Here is a 19,101-nt window from a genome sequence, read left to right as displayed (position 1 = left end):
TTTGCAAAACCCTCTCCCTCAAACAACACTTGTAGGAGCATAGACAAGGAACAGACTCCAGCTCTCGCCTCCGCTTGCAGCGTAACAGCACTGCACATCAAAGAGGGCCCTGACGGGGGGGGGGGGGGGGGGGGGGGGCTGAGCAGGAGATGGGCCTATGCTGCATGGACAATGCACCTGCCTATTGTTTCCCCCACAGGATGGCGTGGAGACCCTTCAGTGAGAGGCAAGAGGCTGGTGCTGTATTACCTTTGCCATGGGAGCCTCCCCTCCTTGAGAGAAGCCTGAGTGGTGGCAGCACGTCGCCACAGTAGCTGTGATGTAGACGGGGTGGCAGAGGGAGGCCCAGCACCTTGTGCGTACAGCCCTAGTTTCCTGGGGATCCAGGCGATCGGAGGGCTGGATCCCTCTCCCCCTGGAGTTGTAAGTGTACAGGGGGAGACTGGGACTCCAAAGGAATCCAGGGGACGTTCTCCACCCCTCCTAGATCTTGCCCATGGAAACATGGGGCCATCACTTGTGTCTAACGCTGAAAATGAAGAGAGAGCAAGTCCACTGCGGGCAATGGTGCCAGTTATACTTGGTCACAGAGTGAAATGGTTCTGACCGGTACAGGCCTGTGCATCTACCACACGGCCTTTGACACAATTCAGGCTAGCTCCGCGATGGTAGAACTTGCTCAGTATTTATTGACAGCTCTACAGATCAATCACTCACAGTGGACACACACATTGTAGATAAGGCCCCACTCATCCCCGCTGTAAGGCTAGCGATTTCAGTGGGGTCACACGAGCTTAGGCTTCCAACAGAACACGCCCAAGTTATCCAGTGGGATGCTCAGAGGTACGTACACAAAATGGACGGTCACATACAAGTACCAATGTGCAATTGAGCTGCCCTATAAAGGGTTAAATCGGGATCATAAAGAACAAGTGAGAAGTACTGATTCCCACTTGCAGTTTACATTACATCCCTCACATCTTGCATCTGTGGATTTGCTGTAACAATCTACACACACACACACACACAGCCTGTTCACATGTAGGAGTCAGTTCTATATATAGCAGTAAGAGCACTTTAAACCCATAGGCAGCCTGGCTGTGGGGAGCTGCTCAATGGACATTAAGTCACTCAGGAGGCCAGCTGAAGAAGCACCTGTTAAGATAAGTTGCATCCCCCTAGAAGACACCGGATTCCTCTGGAAGATCTGAGCCTTGGACAAGGTTGAAGGTGATAGGAAGAGTCGGCATCAGGTACCTTTGTGGGCTCTTTCTTCTACATAAAGCTGCATCTAGAAGAGAGTAACAGAAGGGGTTCAGAAACCGTGAGTGTAGTAGCCCCTGCAGTATTGGTTTAATATATTCTATGGGGAACTGTACTGTAGAGGGGGGAAACCAAACTTAATCCACTGGGGCTTCTCCATAGGTTGCACCTGTGATCGGAGTCTATTTGCATGAGATGGTGTAAACTGGTGCTGTGGAGCAGCAACCAAAAGCTAAGGATTCACCCCCATGAAATTCAGTCCAGGGATTTATTCTTGCGCTAGGGCCCAGGCCTTCAAGAGCACAGTTCCCAAGGGGAATTCTGGGCACATTTCCAAGAGGTGTCAGCCCCTCACAATCAGACTGTTCGTGGGCAGGGGTTCCACTCAAACACACAGCGTTGACAGACAGGAGCTACAACCCAGCTCTCCAGCAGGGGCTGTGGCGTGGCCTCTCTCACCTCTGACTAGCAGGGAGCAGGGTTGGGTGTTCTTTGGCTTGCCCATTGGGCACCTCACTCCCCAGCTCCGTACACGTAGATGGTCTGGGCCAGGCTGAACTTTCTGGTGATGGGGTCAGGGCATCTTGCCACAAACCGGTTTCATACTTGAGATGGGGAAGTCCTGCCCTCCCAAGCTTGCCTGGGCTCAGTGCACTCAGTAGTACCAGCATCTCCTACTGGGGTAAGATACTTCACAGCAGTGCTAAGCCGTTGCCCTGTAGATGACGGCAGTGGGGGACAGATTCCCCGGGGAGTTTGCATGGATTGAAGTAACGCTCATGCCAGCCTGGGCTAGAGCGCTCTGCTCACCTTTAAGATATCCGACGTCATGGTCTTCAGGGGGATTAGCCGGGGGTCATGCATGTGCACGTCCTGCTCATCTGCCAGGATCCATGGGAAATCCTGGCGGCAGGAATAGAAGAGGCTTCCTCAGAACAGGAGAAAGCACCCTCCCTTTCTGGGCTCCTCAGAGGGCTGGAAATGGGAGCAGCGTTGGGTGGAGGTGGCAGGGACCCACTACTGCCCCTCCCTCCAGCCTTCTGCACCCTACAAGTGCTCCCCCTCCCCTCCTTCCCAGTCATTGGGTCTATGGTAAAGGAGTAAGGAGGGACTGGGGGGGGATGAACATGAGGATTTGAGGGGGACCATAGATCAGGCTGGGTGAGGAGCAGAGGCAGAGCACGTGCCTGGCTGGAGAGGTAACAGGGAGCCCACAGCTTTAAAGAGTGGTTTATACCAGAAAGCCTTGCTAATCCACACACTGCCAATGCCCACCCCGCCCATCCCTCAGCCGGGTTTAACAGCAGAGGTCTCTGATTACTAAGGGCTCATTACCCTATGCACCCAGAGACCTCAATCTCCTCCTCCAATTCCCTCCCCCGACCTCCACTTCCAGCCCTTACCTCTGCACTGGGGCTACAGCAGAAGAACTCAAAGTGGGTTACGTGTCCCATAGGGGAAAGAGGGCTCAGCACCTTGCAAGTTCAAGCCCTTAGTGACTTGCCCGTCTGGAAGACAGGTATGCTATTTCCCCAGGGGGGTGTTGTGAGGATGTACTGGCTAACATGCATGTAGGCTGCTGGCCTGTCCACCCAGCCTTAGGGGCACTGCCCGCTGTCTGGTTCAGGCCCTTCTTCGCAGGGTTTCAGCTTGAGTTGTTTCATGTAAAACTGGTAACAAATTCCACATCGCAAACTAGTCCCTTCCCCTGACCCAGGGGCTGCCAGTCAGCGCCTCTCACTCCTGGCGGCTCTTCCCCAATCTTCCTACAGGCCATCTGCCTGGGATCTACCTTGCTCTAGGGCAGTGGTTCTCAAACCGTGGGTCGCCAGGGCTACCTTAGCCAGGGCTACTTTAGATTTGCTGGGGCCAGGGGCCGAAGCCAAAGCCTGCGCCGCACTGTCTGGGGCCCAAGCCTGAGGGCTTCAGCCTTGGGCAATGGGGCTGAGATTACAGGCCCCCTGCCTGGGGCTGAAGCCTTTGGCCCCCAAATCCAGGGTGGCAGGGATGGGGCAGGCTCAGCCTTCAGTCCACCCTACTGGGGCCATATAGTAATTTTTGTTGTCAGAAGGGGGTCGCAGTGCAATGAAGTTTGAGAACCTCCTGCTCTAGGTCCCACCTCAGGAGCCAACCTACTTCCTATAACCCTAGTCCAAGAGTCTTCAACAGGAGCCTTCCTGCTCTCTGCAGCTCTCCCAGCTGGGCTACTTGTTAGCTTTTATAATCACCTGATCAGTCGCAGGCAGGGCTGGGCCCAATGCCCCTCAAAGGGCCAAATACCTGCAACACTGCATGTATGTTCCAAGTGCAAAACTTCACCCCTTCCTTGTTAAGGAGAGTTCTTGGGAGAGCTCTTCGAGACCTCAGGAATTGCTGTGGCCCAGCCCTTCCAGGGAATGATAATATAGTCCCACTGATGAAAGGAAAATCCAAAGCTGCAGCACCTTAATTCACTTCCATCCTTCTTTACCATGCAGCTCACCGCAAGCAACAAGCAGACAGAGGCATCACCTACCTTTATCACCTGGATCTTCTCCATGTTTCGCGTGGCAGCCTCCCGTGTATGAACCAGGACAGTGAAGGTGCAGCCTAGAAGGGATGGGGCAGGGATGAGAGGAAGGCACTGTAATCCGATGGCCAGAGGCCTGCGAGGTAACAGGGATCATCCACAGCTTGGTAAATACCAAGACATGTTCCTTTCCAAAAGGGACTGGGAAAGTAACCTGTCATTTTCTGCTCTCTCTGACTTTGCTAGCGCTCTCCTTAGCACCAGAAACCATGGACTCCTCCATGGTCTCCACCTTGCCATCTCCAGGCCCCTGATGCAACTGGCCCAGGGCACCTTTTATAGGATTCAGATTTTGCTCCAGTGCTCGTGATCAAAATTTTATTTCTACCCTCACCTTTTCAGCGGGATGCTCTTTGCTCAGTTGGCTGCTGCCTTCCACCCCAGAGCTGGTTGCATTTCAGTGATGCTGCATATGTCTAATATGCACCATGCCCTGTGATCTTTTGGGGATTAAATCCCCTGTACTTTTTTTAAAATTTCCATTTCTGCCTGTCTGAGTGGCAGTGAGCCCAGCTGTGCAAAACAAACTCTCTCCTGGACAAACACACTAGAGAGACATTTTACCACCCCTTACGCAAAGAGTTTTATGTAAAATCAGACAGTGAGTATCACTGGAGCAGCAGTTAGAGCCCTCCCTGTAGAAGAGAAGGCTTTCAGTCCTACCTGGGGGGTTGTTGTCGAGCACGGCATCACACACGCTAATCTTCAGGATGAAGGCACGGAGCAACTGCTCCACGTGGGACAGCAGCGAGTCCGAGCTGGGGAGGAGACAGAGATCATTAGGGGAGCTCCCCGGCCCAGAGGGAGGGGTAGTTGTTTCCAATATCAGCTCTCAAAGTCGAACACAGGGAGAGGGAAGCAGGCACTGGCTGCACTGGCAGGGCCGGCTCCAGGGTTTTGGCCGCCCCAAGCAGCCAAAACAACAACAACAAAAAGCCGCGATCGCAATCTAAAAAAAGCCGCGATCGCGATCTGCGGTGGCAATTCGGCGGGAGGTCCTTCACTCCCAGGCGGAGTGAGGGACCGTCCGCCAAATTGCCGCCGAATACCTGGAACTGCCGCCCCTGTCCGGAACGGCCGCCCCAAGCACCTGCTTGAGAAGCTGGTGCCTGGAGCCGGCCCTGTGCACTGGGCTGGTAGGAGGGAACCTTTACCTGATGGAAAGTAGAGGTGGCTGAGTGATCTCAAAGACAAATCTCTCCACTGGATGGTGCTCTTTATCCAGGATTACTACCACCACCTTCTCCACGTCATTCTGCAAGCACAGACACCGGGTCAGGAACTCCCCACCTGACCATCCCTTTTCCTCTGCTCCCCCTGTCTCTGATGCTCCCTATGAATCAGGAACATACTTATCTGCTCTAGCCCCACATCACTTCAGTGTTTTCCCAGTGCTTTAGAAAGGCTGCTGGATTGCTCTGGCTACAACCAAATGCCCTACCAGTTTATTATTGGATACAAGATCCCTGTTGGGGGACTACCCCCAAGACCTGTAGGGAGCTGCAGTCCACCAAATAGGACATTTCCCTCTCTAGCTACTGCTACAGGGAGAGGCAACGTGCAGCCATCATAGGCTTCCACCTCCCCCAGGGGATTAGACACAAGGCACGCAATATATACACTCCCAACTCAGGGACAATACAAAGCAGAGGACAGTTCACACTCACAGCACCAGTAAGGCAAGTTTGGCTCTATAATTTAGTTTATGTAAAAATAAGCGTTTAAAAATCCTAAAGCCAACAGACTATTATTTATTGAGTTACAATGGAAAGAGTGCTTAAAAAAATAAACCAGTGATATTCCCCCGTGGTGTTGGCAACCAACCACTGCAGCTTTGTGGCTAATGCTCAAAAGTGAAATTGATTAAAATTAACCAGGAAGTGAAACCGCCCTATTTCAATCCTCCAAACGGAGAGCAACCCCAAACTGCGGAGATTAAAAAACAGACGAAGGCAATGAGCTCTGCACAGCCAGACCTCACTGCAGGATTGGGGCCTTAAGCAGGTGTCTAATTTCGCTTGCATTAATAGTCTCCCTGACTTCCATAAGGCTCCTCACATGAGTAAAGTTACTAGTGTCTTCAGGATTTATAACCCTTTTTTTAAAGTGTTTCAATTTTAATCATTTGTAACATACCATAGTTCAGGACACATATATATATATATTAGTTAGCAGTCTGCTGGTGTCCCTTCACCTGTTTCAATGTGAATAAATGAACACCACCAAACCTGGACCCTGATTGTGGGGAAACTGATTAGGTCACTAACTCTATAACAATGGTCCCCAAACTGTGGGGTACATCCCTCCTAGGGGGGGTGCAGAGGAACTTTGGGAGGGGGGGGAAAACAGTGGCAGACCTGGGACAGCCCCCATGGGGGGCAGGGAGAGAACGCCACCCAGCCCTGCTCTGCCCCCAGCTCTGCTGTGGCCCTGCCCCCAATCCCGCTCCCAGCCATGGTTTCGGCCTCGGCCCCTGGCTGTGGCTCCGTTCCCGGCCCCAGCCTTGGACCCCTTACCGCGTTTCCCCACTTCCCCCAGGAGCTGCAGCCCCGGCCCCAGGGGAGGGAGGTGCGGACAGGGTTAGGGGGAGTGTGATCCTGAAAAGTTTGGGGACCACTGCTCTATACAAATCTCTGTAAAGTTCTCTATTTGTGACTAGTGCAGTTGGGGCAGGGGACATGCCCCATACGAGGGTCTCTGGCATGGCCTCACCTTCTCTAACAGTGGCTTCACACAATGCAACGTGTCCTGGATGTACCGATTCAGCTCTGGATGACAGGACATCTGTGCAAACAGAATGAGAACTCAGATCAAATAGCAGAAGGGCTGGTGGGCTGCAGGGCCTCAGGGGGTTGCTACTGTGATGGAATATTTTACCACTAGGTTGCCAGTTCAAATCCAGCAGAGGTAAGTGGTGATTGGAAGTTGTTGTCATCTGATAACTGTGCAGTGGCTTATGGGAAATAAGTCTAGTGGTGTCTGCTGACAACTAGCCTAACCAGTGTCCACCTCACAATTGGTCTTTCTTAGAGACAGTCCCTCCCAGCCAGGATTACAGCACATTGTGGGGGCAGCATGGGGGAAATCTGTACTGCTGTTGCCTGTGATCTATCTGTTCTGTGCATAAGTGTAACGTTTTAAACTCCAGGGTTGTTAATTCATCCCTTTTCAGGGCCACTCAATTCACTTTGAAAATAATTAAGGGTTTGCATTTGTTCAAATATAAACTAATTCAGTTAGGCACAGGCCAGAACAAATGCACCTCCAATATCTCATTCATGGCCACAAATGCCATTCTAATAGCACCTCCTTGAGGCTAAGCATTAATAATAATACCTACCTCTTCGATAGTGCTTTTGAACATACAGCATGCTCCCTGCTTAACTGTGTATTTCCTCATAGCCATAGAGCTACAGGAGAGACTCCTACCTGGACTGGTACATTGTATTTTTTCCTCTTCTGAAAGATCCCAATGGGGTAAACTTCTCTAACATAAAGGATGAGGTGAACAGCCACTTCAAGAAATTCCGAGAGAACGTCTGCAACCACTAGAGAACAGAAAGAGGTGGTGGAGCAAAGCAGGTAAAGAAAAACAAGCCCAGCAAATATTTCCTGGCTGCAGGAATCTGCTGGTTAACTGCTGCCCATGATCATCAGCTTATCTGTACACTGCTTGTTTTATGAACTGCGGTGAAATGACTGTCCTCCCAAAGCGTTTTACCTTTGAGATCACTGCGTTCACCACTGAGATGTAACCACCTCTAGGGTGGAATGCACCAACTATTTAACACCACAGCAACACTATACAACCATTTATGACCGGAAGTAAAGAAAAATCCTGTATCCAATTGAAACTGCAGGTGAACTGGAGGAAGGCAGAATTTAATGATATACCCATGTAAAAATATAATGATGCAAGTTGACCTGTAAGTGCTCCTTACAGGTCTCACTTCCAAGTATGACCAGAGCTACCCCAGCTTAGCTTGTGAGCTTCAAAGATCATAACAGGGCAGGGCAGTGGTCATCATAACCTCTGACCTGCAATACTACAACCCACGAGCAAGGCATAAAGGTGTCCCATTTTCCCTGTACAGTACATGTGGCACCCCATTCGCAGCAGTAGCTGAGGGGGTAGAAGACCAACACTCCAAGGCAGAGCCAGCTCTACCTCCACATGCCAGCAAGAAGCCTCACGAGCTTCTGGAGAGCAGCACGCTACGCTACCTTGTCCAAAGTTGAGATCTTGCCGGGTGAGGGTGGTCATCTTTCCGGTAACCTGGGAAGGAATTGGGAAAGGAGTTTTTCCTCTCAGCTCATGGCACCATTCAGATCCCTCTCCCCCATTACCTCCATGCCCACAACAAAATTCCACACTCTAGATATTTGCGCGCACACTAACTGCTATTACACAAACCAACAACGGGGCCTGATTTTCAAAGGCCGCATAGCCCCCATCTACTTGAATTGCCATCGGGGTTGCTCGCAGATCTGATCTCAGGAGCCCAGTTAAAGGGATAGTGGGTTACAAATCATAATTTTGCACAAGATGACATCTGTCCTTGTGTTCCTGATAACACCTCAAATTGCAAATCTGAATGTACTCAGAAGGGTTTCTGCTGTTTGTGGGAGTGTTTCTTGTTTGTTAATGTTTTGGGATATGTGATTTTGTTTTGTTTTTGTTTGTTTGGGGGTGTTTTTTGTTTGTTTTTTGCATTAGCCTGGGCAATGAAAATAAGCTAATCAGTTTCACAATTTTGTCTATTTCCCTTCCTGGTTCACCTGCCCTAACAAAATGCAGCAGTGTTTTAGTTGCAAACACTGCAGGGGAAGGATTAAAGCCAAACAACAAAATTGTATTGACATGGGAAAAAGTGTTTTATAAAACCAAACTTCCCTCCCATGTGAAGTACTTATATGGCCTCTATTAGACAGTAGCTGAGCACCTCACAATTATTAATGTACTTATCTTCACAACACCCTACGAGGCAGGGAAGTGCCATTACCTGGGGAACTGAGGCACAGAGAGACTAAGGCCATAGATTTTGAAGGTATTTAGGCAGGGCTGCCCTCAGGGCTGCAATGCCTAACTGATTTAGAAGCCTAAATTTCATTTCCAAAAGGGATTTAGGCACTTCAGAACCTAAATTCCATTGACTGTCACTGAGTGCAGCAACACCTAAATACCTTAAAATAATAATAATAATCTAGGCCTCCACCCCAGGACATACAGGAAGTCTGTGGCAGAGCAGGGAACTAAACCCAGCTCTTCAGTGTCTCATGCTTGTACCTTCAACCTCAGACCATCCTCCTCAGACCATCCTTCCTCTCACAAAGACCCTAATCCTGCAGATGAATCCACACAGAGACACCTGCACCCACCTGAGGACAACTGCAGGACAAGACCACAGTTTGTAATGGCTAACCCTCCCCCCGCCCCAGCATAAGGCTTACTATGGTGAGGATGGGGGAGCCTGGGTCTGACCCAGAACCCACTAAGATCAGTCCTTCCATCCATTACAAGGGGGTTTGGATCAGGTCCCAGGTGTGTACCTGGATTACAGCAGATGGGAAAATGTACTGATCCACTCAGCCCACTGCAGGGTTCTTGTCAATGGGGTTGGGAGGTCCGAGTGGATGGAGGGTATCTGTGTTCTTAATGATGCTGTTTGGAAGCTGGTGACAACCTGAGCATCTCCTCAATGGAGACGCTCTTATGACTTTATTTTGGTACCATCCGAATTTTTTTTACATATTCAGGGCAGTTGGCCAGACAGGATCCTGAGCAAGCCTGGATTTGGCAATCGGTGGCAGTCACTCGTGAATCCAGCAGCGCACCCCCTTCTCCCCCACGGTGATCGGTTCACTCTCACGCCACAAGCCCACCCCCAGTAGGGCTTCTCCAGGGCAGCAGGTGGCTGCTTCGCCCCCCCAGACCCACCCTGCACTGGGCACCTTGCGGGGGGGGGGGGTTCTGTGAGAAATTTGGCACCTTCCAGTAACAGGGTCTCATGTGGGCACCCCCCACCCCGCTCTCATTTCAGGGCAGACGCAGGACCGAGCCCACCAACACCCCCTCCCAGTCTAGGGCACACTCAGGGCCCCCCTCCCCCATGCCTCCAGCCCCCCTTTCGGGGCACGCGCGGGCCCACCCCCCATTCCAGCCCCCCCTTTCGGGGCACGCGAGAGGCCACCCCCCATTCCAGCCCCCCCCTTTCGGGGCACGCGAGAGGCCACCCCCCATTCCAGCCCCCCCTTTCGGGGCACGCGAGAGGCCACCCCCCATTCCGGGCCCACCCCCCTTTCGGGGCACGCGCGGGGCGGCCCCGATGCCCCCTGTGCCCGCCCTTACCGCGGGGCGGCGGCCGCTGCCCGCCCGGGCCCCGGTTGCCAGGCTCGGGGGTGTCCGCTCGGCGCGGCCCTTTGACGTGCCTCGCCGCCCCCTGCCTTCCGCCGGGTCCTAGCGCCCCGCTCCCAGCGCCAGCCCTGCCAGCTGCGATCAGCCGCGCACAGCTGGAGGGCGGGGCGCAGCGCCCAGGGGCTGGGGGAGCCGGGGCCTCTGACGATCTTGGTGTGGGGATCTCCGGGTGGGGGTCCCCCAGGGGCGGGAGGCTCATGCTGAGCCCAGCTACGCAGTGTCCCTTCCTCTTCAGATAAAGGGTCTCCGGAGTGTGTGTTCATCTGATGGTCTCATTTTACAGGTAGGGAAACTGAGGCACAAAGCGGTGAGTGACTTGATCAAGGGCTTTCAGTGAGTCCCGCTCAGATTTGTTTCAACTCATTTTTAAGCGCCATACGGATGTATCCCTGGGGGGAGGGATAGCTCAGTGGTTTGAGCATTGGCCTGCTAAACCGAGGGTTGTGAGCTCAATCCTTGAGGGGGGGCCACTTAGGGATCTAGGGCAAAATCAGTACTTGGTCCTGCTAGTGAAGGCAGGGGGCTGGACTCGATGACCTTTCAAGGTCCCTTCCAGTTCTAAGAGATAGGATATCTCATTAATTTAATTTACTCAGAGACGTGGACATAGTCTGGAATTTAGGGCCCAATCCTGCAAAGGTTAGTCACACAGATATTCCCATTGATTTCCCTAAGAATGATTCCGGCCAATGAAGGTAAAGATTTGCAGGTGTGAGTTCATAGATTCATAGATTCTAGGACTGGAAGGGACCTCGAGAGGTCATCGAGTCCAGTCCCCTGCCCACATGGCAGGACCAAATACTGTCTAGACCATCCCTGATAGACATTTATCTAACCTACTCTTAAATATCTCCAGAGATGGAGATTCCACAACCTCCCTAGGCAATTTATTCCAGTGTTTAACCACCCTGACAGTTAGGAACCTTTTCCTAATGTCCAACCTAGACCTCCCTTGCTGCAGTTTAAGCCCATTGCTTCTTGTTCTATCCTCAGAGGCTAAGTTCTTACATTACATAAAATATAGTAACAGCATTTCAGCTTTGTCATATAATGCTAGAACCATAGAGTTAGAAGGGACTGCAAGGATCTAGTCCAGTGGTTTTCAAACTTTTTTTCTGGTGACCCAGTTGAAGAAAATTATTGATGCCCATGACCCGGAGGGGGCTCAGGGCTGGGGCAGAGGATTGGAGTGCGGGGGTGGGGCCAGGAATGAGGGGTTCAGGGTGTGGGAGGGGGCTCTGGGCTAGGGTGGGGGTGCACGAGGGGGTCAGGGCTCTCTCTGGGTGTGGGCTCTAGGGTAGGGCCGGGGATGAAGGGGTTGGGGTGCAGGAAGGGGCTCCAGGTTTAGGGGGGCTCAGGGCTGGGGAAGGGATTGGGGCACGGGCTTACCTCCGGCGGCTCCCAGTCAGCGGCGCAGATGGGGTGCAGAGGCAGGCTTAGTGCCTGTCCTGGCACCACGGACAACGCTGTGCCCCGGAAGTGGCCAGCAGCAGGACTGGCTCCTAGGCAGAGGCACGCAAGCGGCTCCTTGCGGCTCTCACCTGCAGGCATCGCCCACCCCCAGCTCCCATTGGCCAGTTCCCAGCCAATGGGAGTGCGGAGCTGCTGCTCGGGGCAGGGGCAATGCGTGGAACCCGTGGCGCCCGCTGCCTACAAGCCAGACCTGCTGCTGGCTGCTTCCGGGGCGCAGCGCGGTGTCAGAACAGGTAGGGACTACTAGTTTTTACTGGCCGGCCGCCAGGATCCCTGGGTGCTGAGCAAGGCAACCCAGTGCCTTGCATTCTGCGACCCAGTACTGGGTTGCGATCTGAACTTTGAAAACCACTGATCTAGTCTAACCTCCTGCCAAGATGCAGGCTTTGTTGTGTCTAAACCAGCAGTTCTCAAACTGTGGGTCGGGACCTCAAAGTGTGTCACAATCCCTTTTGAATGAGGTCGCCAGAGCTAGTGTTAGACTTGCTGGGGCCTGGGGCCGAAACCCAAGGGCTTCAGCCCTGGGTGGTAGCACTTAGGTTACAAGTCCCCCGCCTAGGGCTGAAGCCCTTGGCCTTTGGCCCTCCCCGCCTGGAGCATCAGGGCTCGGGTGGGCTCAGGTTTCGGTTCCCCCTCCGGGGATCATGTAGTAATTTTTTTTGTCAGAAGAGGATCGCGGTGCAATGAAGTTTGAGAATCCCTGGTCTAACCCATCCAAGACAGATGGCTATCCAGCCTCCTTTTGAAAACCTCCCTCTTAGAGGGACACTTTTAGATCAAATTTGGCCCCAAATTCTGCTTCTTTTAGTCAAAAACTCTCAGACCAGTTTGAAAAAAGACAATAACCAACAGAAATATCTCCATTCGTTTTTATTAATTTTCCACGGAATATATTTAAAAAAAAAAAACAAGTAAACATTCCCTTTGGTGTTTACAGCCCACACTGGGCAACATTGTGCCACGGTTTGACAGCCAGAAAGCAAAATTCTCTACATACACATAATAAATAAAGACAAAGAAACTGACTTCAGTGATTTTTTTTCATTGTCCAAATTTACATGCAAACATTAAAAAAAGTTTTTTTCAGATTCTGTCATTCTTAATAAACTAAAATGATATGAGTAACAGGTATGGAGAATTAAAAATTATTTATATCTATCTATACACACACACACACACACACACACACACACACACACACACACACACACTATGAATTTTGTTGCCTCAGAGTCCAATCACCCTTGATGAGAGGCAGGATGGTTCAGTGGTTACAGCAGCAGCCCAGGCACAAGACTGGCACAGCTGCACTGCAGTACACCTCTACCCCGATATAACGCTGTCCTCGGGAGCCAAAAAATCTTACCTCGTTATAGGTGAAACTGCGTTATATCGAACTTGCTTTGATCCGCCGGAGCGCGCAACCCTGCCCCCCCCCTCCGGAGCGCTGCTTTACCGCGTTATATCCAAACTTGTGTTATATCGGGTTGCGTTATATCGGGGTAGAGGTGTAGTTGTGCCGCTGTAGCAGCTGTAGTAGCTCTGTGCCTCAGTTTCCCATCTGTAAAGTGGGGATAATAGCACTTCCCTACCTCATAGTGGTGTTACTAGAATAAATGCATTAAGGATTGTGAGGTGTTTAGATACCACCATGTAGAAGTACCTTAGATAGACTGATTCTCCTGTCTCACGCAGTCATTCCACCTTCTAAATTTTCACTACCATATTTAGTTTGACAGGGGAGCATTAAATTGCACAGTCACTTCAAATTTCATATACTCCACATTTGTGCACTGGGCCCTTTTACTACAGCACTGATGGTGCAGGAGCCCAGGAGGAAAGCTTCTAGATCTAGTGGGACTTTTCTGATGCCGTTTTAAAATGGGGGACACGGCCCTGGTAAAATCTAGAGTCTTTTGCAATAGGCCTCTGCAGTACCAGTTTCAGATTCTGTATGCCAAGCTTCAGCCCTCCCAGTGCGCACATTTTGGGCCCAGTCCTGCTCCTAGCGAGGCCAATAGCAAAACATCTCTTGATTTTAACAGGATTAGAACTGAACTCTTTGAAATGAATGAATGCAAAAAACCAGCTGTGCGCTGAACATTATGGCTAAGCTTTGAATCACAAAAACAAGGAGGACGTTGCAGATCAGGGTTGCCACACAACCCAGGTGTACTTTTATTTGTGGCGCAGCCCAGATACCTTAACTCCTGTGAGTAGTTCCGAAGAAGTCAGCCGGATTACTTCCCTGAGTAAGGAATATTCATGAATGAGGAGGGCAGGACCAGGGTTTACATGAGCGCCACAGAACCCCAGTGTTCTACTCACCTAGTAAAGGCCTCAGCACACGGGAAGGACGTGGCAGGATTGGGCCATGAATGGGCACATTTAGAGTCATGAGGAATAGTGTGTGTGCTCCAGAGGGCTGAGTTAAGGATGCTGTAGTTGCACAGCAGGCCGTGGCATCTCTGATGCATTGACATGTTCAACAGTAACACTCTGTGGTAAATTCCCTAAACGAGAAATGCTGAAACGTACCATGCTAAGTCACACACACATCATCTCTGAGAAGAGATCAGTGCATTAAGAATTATGACAAGCAGCTAAGATTGACTGATTATTATTATTATTATTTTTACACAGCCAGAAATAGAGCCTGTGGCGCAGAGGAAGGAGGGAAAGGATGTGGGGGAGACCATTTGAACTGCCAAGCCACTCCTGGGAATTAAAAAACTCTGTGTGTGAGAAGCAGGGAGAGGGAGGGAAGTGAAACCCCAGGTGTGTCCTGGCTTTGAAGAGACCAGTGTACATGATGGTGATGACTTTCTCTTTTCTTTTCCCTGCTAACACAGATGTCCCCAAATCAGGGGCTGGGGGGGGGGTATTTTCCCCACCTTTACACCACTCTCTAGAATGATGCATGTGGTGGTGGTGGTGGGTTATCATCAAACAGCCTAACAACCTCCCCCTGACTATTTGTTCCATCCCATTTGACAGCAATGGAGACTAATCTCTTTGGGGACTGAGTCCGGGGCCCGCAGACGCGGGGCAGACGCTCCACCAGCTGAGCAGAGCCTTGATCTCATTGTGTCCTGCGGTCACCGCGCCGCTCGCTGCCCCGGGACTCCAGAGGCGGCCCCAATCCGCTTTGAAGCGCTGCGGGTGTGAACGGGGGCGGGAGCAGAGCCCCGGGCCGGCAGCAGCTGCAGGCAGGTGAGGCGTGGAGCTGTGCAGCCCCCACCTGATTCCTGTGACTGGGGGGGGGGACTTCCCTTCTCACTCTCGTAGCCTAGCATCAACTTCTCCCCCCGGGGGCTCCCTCCTGCCTTTGTCTCCTTCTCTCTCTGGGGACCACTAGCTGGGGGAGCAGCCCCGCGGGGGCGCGCCTGGGCTCGGGAACGCGCACTCTCCCATTGCAACACCAGCCCTTCTGTCTCCGCACAACCCCCCCCCCCCCAGCTCCATCTGATCCCCCCACCCCTCTCCCCTGGGCTTCCCAGCGTCCCCAGCTCCTCTGCCGGCTCTGCACATTCCCCCACTGCCTCTCGCCTCGCCCTCCCCTGTCTCCTCCTCTTCTCTGGTGTGGACAGCCCCCCGCCTCCTGAGCCAGGCAGATCGGCTGCTCCCCTCCCTGCCCTCCCAGCCGCCTCTGCCGTCCGGGCTGACTCCAGAGCCGAGGAGCTGCAGACAGGTAGGCAGCGGATCTCTCCCTCCCTGCACCCCTGACCTTGCAGCTCGGCTCAGCCCTCTTCTCTGGGGAGGGGGCAGGGAATGGGCAGGTTCTCTCGTCCTCTGGCGGGACGCCCCTCACCCCCCAGCCCACACACCTTTCCTGCCCATCCCTCCCTCCCAGCCCGGCGGAGAGCTGTGAGATGCTGGGGGTGGCTGACTGCCCCGCGGCCCAAACACCTCAACTTCCTTAGGCTGCCCCGATCCCTTCCCCCTCTGGGGTTCACAGCCCCTCAGAAGGGGGTTCCCCATCACCCCCACACACCTGGGCAGCTCGAGATCCCGCTCCCCCACGCCACTCTCTGCAGTCCTGAGCTTTGGTCCAGTTCGCCTTTGCTGATTTCAGCTACAGCTGCTGATTCTTGGGAAGAGTCTGTGTGTGTGTGTGTGTGGGGGGGGGGTGATGCCTTTACATCATGTTCCTACTTAGAATCTCCCGGACTGGGCTGAGGGCGGGGGCGGGGGCTCATGCTGCTGCTCCCATGTTCCTGGTTGGTGCCAGTCTAAAGTCACTTTTAGCCAGCGATGGCTAAGCTAGGGGGAGGCAGCCAGCTTTCAGCTTTCATTGTTATGACAGGATCCCTCTCATTAGTGCATTGTTTGAGTTGTTCTACCTCCCTGTGCCTGATTCCCCCCCCCCCCCCCCCTGTATTATTGATTCTAGTCACTGTGGTTGCTGGAAAGGCTGTGGCTGGGATGCAGTTTAATCCATTCAAAGGCACCCCAGGCACTGTCTGTTCGGAGTCTGGTCTCTCACAGGGTTTTATTCGTTATTTTATTGCTTATTTCACAGGCAGGCCCGTTGCCAACAGGGTTCATTATTTTGGTTGTGGCGGGTTCCTCCGAGTCATGATACAGTCACTTCTAACTATCATCTGCACAACAGATGCCAGTTATGTTTCTTAATGCATGGCAGAAAGGTGGTGGGACTTAAGAACCTGAAATATTTATAGCGCATCCCACTGATTAGGTCTATCTAGCGATCTGCTCTAGGATAGATCTTTGGAGATGGGGCCATGATTACTGGGGTCAGTCCTTATGATTAATCATCTGCTCGCCCTCGTCTCCATTCATGCTGAGAATCAGACACAGTTGCTGTTTCCCGGTTCCTTTAAATCTTAGTCACTTTGGATACTATTAGAGGCTCTGAGTCACTTTAAGATCCCGGTACTCCATTCACGTTGTCTTCCTGAGTTTGCTTGTTTGTGCTTTCTACCCTTTGTTTTCCTCCATTCAGTTGTCTAGCTCCCTTTGCACCTAAGAGTAACCACACTGTCCCATTGATCCTAGACGTCTCCTCAGCCTGCACTTGCTCCATCGGGAAAAGTTACCATGATGGAAAGCTTCTGTTTTCCTGGGGGGGGTTTTTAAGCTAATAATTGTATTCACAGAGAAACACATGCACACACCTCTCTCAATTGCTCCCTGATTGTCCTCTAATCTTCTTCTGCTGGTGAAAGTGGGGTTGTGATTCTGAATTAAATGATTTTGGCATCAGCTAATGGTTTATTACAGCCGGTAATTCATCATATAGAATTTATGTGACATTCATCCAATTCATACCTGAAGTCTTCCATCAGCACAGAGTTTGGATGGAAATTGGTTTGCATTTTCATTACATTTCCCTTTTATAAAACTGTGCATTTCTCTTGTGAAAACTGATTTAAAAAATCAACACTTATCACACAAGGAATAATGTCAATATCTTTCTCTAAATGAGCTGATACATGGGGACAAATTCACCCCCTGAAATGATCAAGCATATTGGGTCAAATCCCCCCCAGTGTAACTCCAGTGGGTGTTTTTTATCAGTTGGCTGGATGCTTTTCAGTGGCGTGTGCAGTGTCCTTTCCTATTGATCGTCCCCCATTTGTCACTCTGCTTTGTGCATGAAATTAGAGATTCTTCAGTGCCATGGTGACAGCAAGTGACTATATCTTGGATGCTAATCTCAGACTCATTGCCATTTTAATCTCATTATTGGGAAGAGGAGACCCTGTTTGATAGCAGGTCACACGTCTCTCACCAATGATGGCTGTGTCTGCTGTTTTGTGAAGCCCCGGGGGGGGGGGGGGGAGCAGAGCAGAGGGTACTGCATATTCATCCAGGTGCCCCTCTTCCATTTCCATACCATGTCCTATCTGTCTGTTCCACCTTCTAGGACATTGGAGGCCCAGTCCTGCAACCCTCTTGCTTCCTATGAGTGATATAGTTCTACTGAAGACAATAGAGCTACTCACATAAGTAAGAGTTATTCCCAAGGGTACGGGTAGAGGATTGAGGCTCAAGGTAATAGGAAGGCAAGGCCCATCTCTTGGGAGATGAGAGATTTGCAAGGTGTCCAGCACCGCTCAGAGCCAAAGTGCAAAACCCTGGAGGCTAGTGGTGACCTGATGGCAAACATATAAATGCAAACCTCCCACTGTATGTGAGCTGCTGAAGATGGGATTTCTTGAGTAGCATTACACGTGTGACACTACGTCTCTCATCAGGTCTCAGGAGGGCATCCCAGCTCTACCATTGACCACCAAAGCCAACGTTTTCCAGTGGTCACTGATTTTCAGTGCTCCGCTTGAGACACCCTGGGCCTGACTTGCAGAGGGGATGAGGCCATCACAACCCCAGTGGGGCCTGCTTTGCCATGGCCTGCAGCTTGTGCAGTCATTCCTGCCAGTGCAAAGTGAGCCCAACGTGGACGTAAAGCCCTGCCCGTTTGGAATGGTAGCATTATATGCTCACTTTGCACAGGGGTTCGTGACGACCCAAGGTGCAGGACGATGGAGAATCAGGCCCCTTTAAGGTGTCTTGGGTTGAGCATGCAAAAAGGGAGATACCCAGAATTAGGTGGCACTTTTGAAAATGTGGATCTTACCCCTCTGTGCCTCTCTCCACCTGTTAATAAAACAGGGGTAATCCTAAGGAGCTGCCTCTCAAGTGCATTGTGCGGCTAAGGTCTGTAAAGCACTCTGAGATCCTTGGATGAAAGGGGCCATGGCAGTGCAAAGCATTTACATTAGACAGTGTGGGTCAGGCAGCGGGGACCGACCATCTCTGCCATCTAGGCTCAGCAAGAGGCTGTATAGTGGTGGTGGTGGGGGGTTAGGTGTTACTGAATATGATGCAGGGGGCCATGAAACGGGACAGGCATGTATTTTCCCAAAGCCCATTCAGTCCTGTGTCAGAGTCACAACCCTTCCACAATCACAATATAGGCCAAACTCAGCCCTCATACAAATGCTTAGGGCATTGCTAAATTTGGCCTTGGGACTTCCTTTTGTGTAACAGCTTTTGCAGTAACTGTAAAATGCCACACCAAGTTAAATAACGACAGAGTGAGAAAGGAGCTGCAGAGAAGAAGGCTCTTTCACCAACTGTGGTGACCAGGGACAAGGAGGAGCCCAGGGGTGGACAAATGAAGGGGGAGCAGGGTGGGGCTCAGTGAGGGGAGTGAGGAAAGCTGAAGCAAGTTCGTGGACCGTTCGGAAAAGGAGGAGGTGGATCCTGAAAGGAACAGAGTGAGCAGGCGGTTTGTGCTTCTTTGTCTGCACGAGCTAGGTCTGAAAGAGGATGCCTGGGCTGGCAGCTCTGGCACGGAAGCTGTCCCGACAGAAAGCTCTTTACAAAGTCGGTGACTGGAATATGCAAGAAATGC

The 19,101-nt window shown here is 51.7% G+C and overlaps 1 protein-coding gene across 1 annotated transcript; it reads right to left on the bottom strand.

Moving 5' to 3' along the window:
• Positions 1-667: 667 nt before the first annotated feature.
• Positions 668-10,227, bottom strand: MAD2L2 (mitotic arrest deficient 2 like 2). The gene is made up of 9 exons (XM_065421287.1): positions 10,182-10,227; positions 8,057-8,108; positions 7,262-7,380; positions 6,545-6,616; positions 4,987-5,087; positions 4,496-4,590; positions 3,779-3,852; positions 2,074-2,166; positions 668-1,291 (listed from the first exon to the last, which is right to left on the bottom strand). The coding sequence occupies exons 2-9, from the start codon at positions 8,094-8,096 to the stop codon at positions 1,250-1,252; spliced, it is 636 nt and encodes a 211-aa protein (XP_065277359.1). The 5' UTR covers positions 8,097-8,108; positions 10,182-10,227; the 3' UTR covers positions 668-1,249.
• Positions 10,228-19,101: the final 8,874 nt, after the last annotated feature.

Source organism: Emys orbicularis, chromosome 22 (genome assembly GCF_028017835.1).
Source record: "Emys orbicularis isolate rEmyOrb1 chromosome 22, rEmyOrb1.hap1, whole genome shotgun sequence".
NCBI classification, from domain to species: Eukaryota; Metazoa; Chordata; order Testudines; family Emydidae; genus Emys; species Emys orbicularis.
The sequence above is the reverse complement of the archived record's forward strand: the minus strand, read 5'-3'. Positions and strand labels throughout refer to the sequence as shown.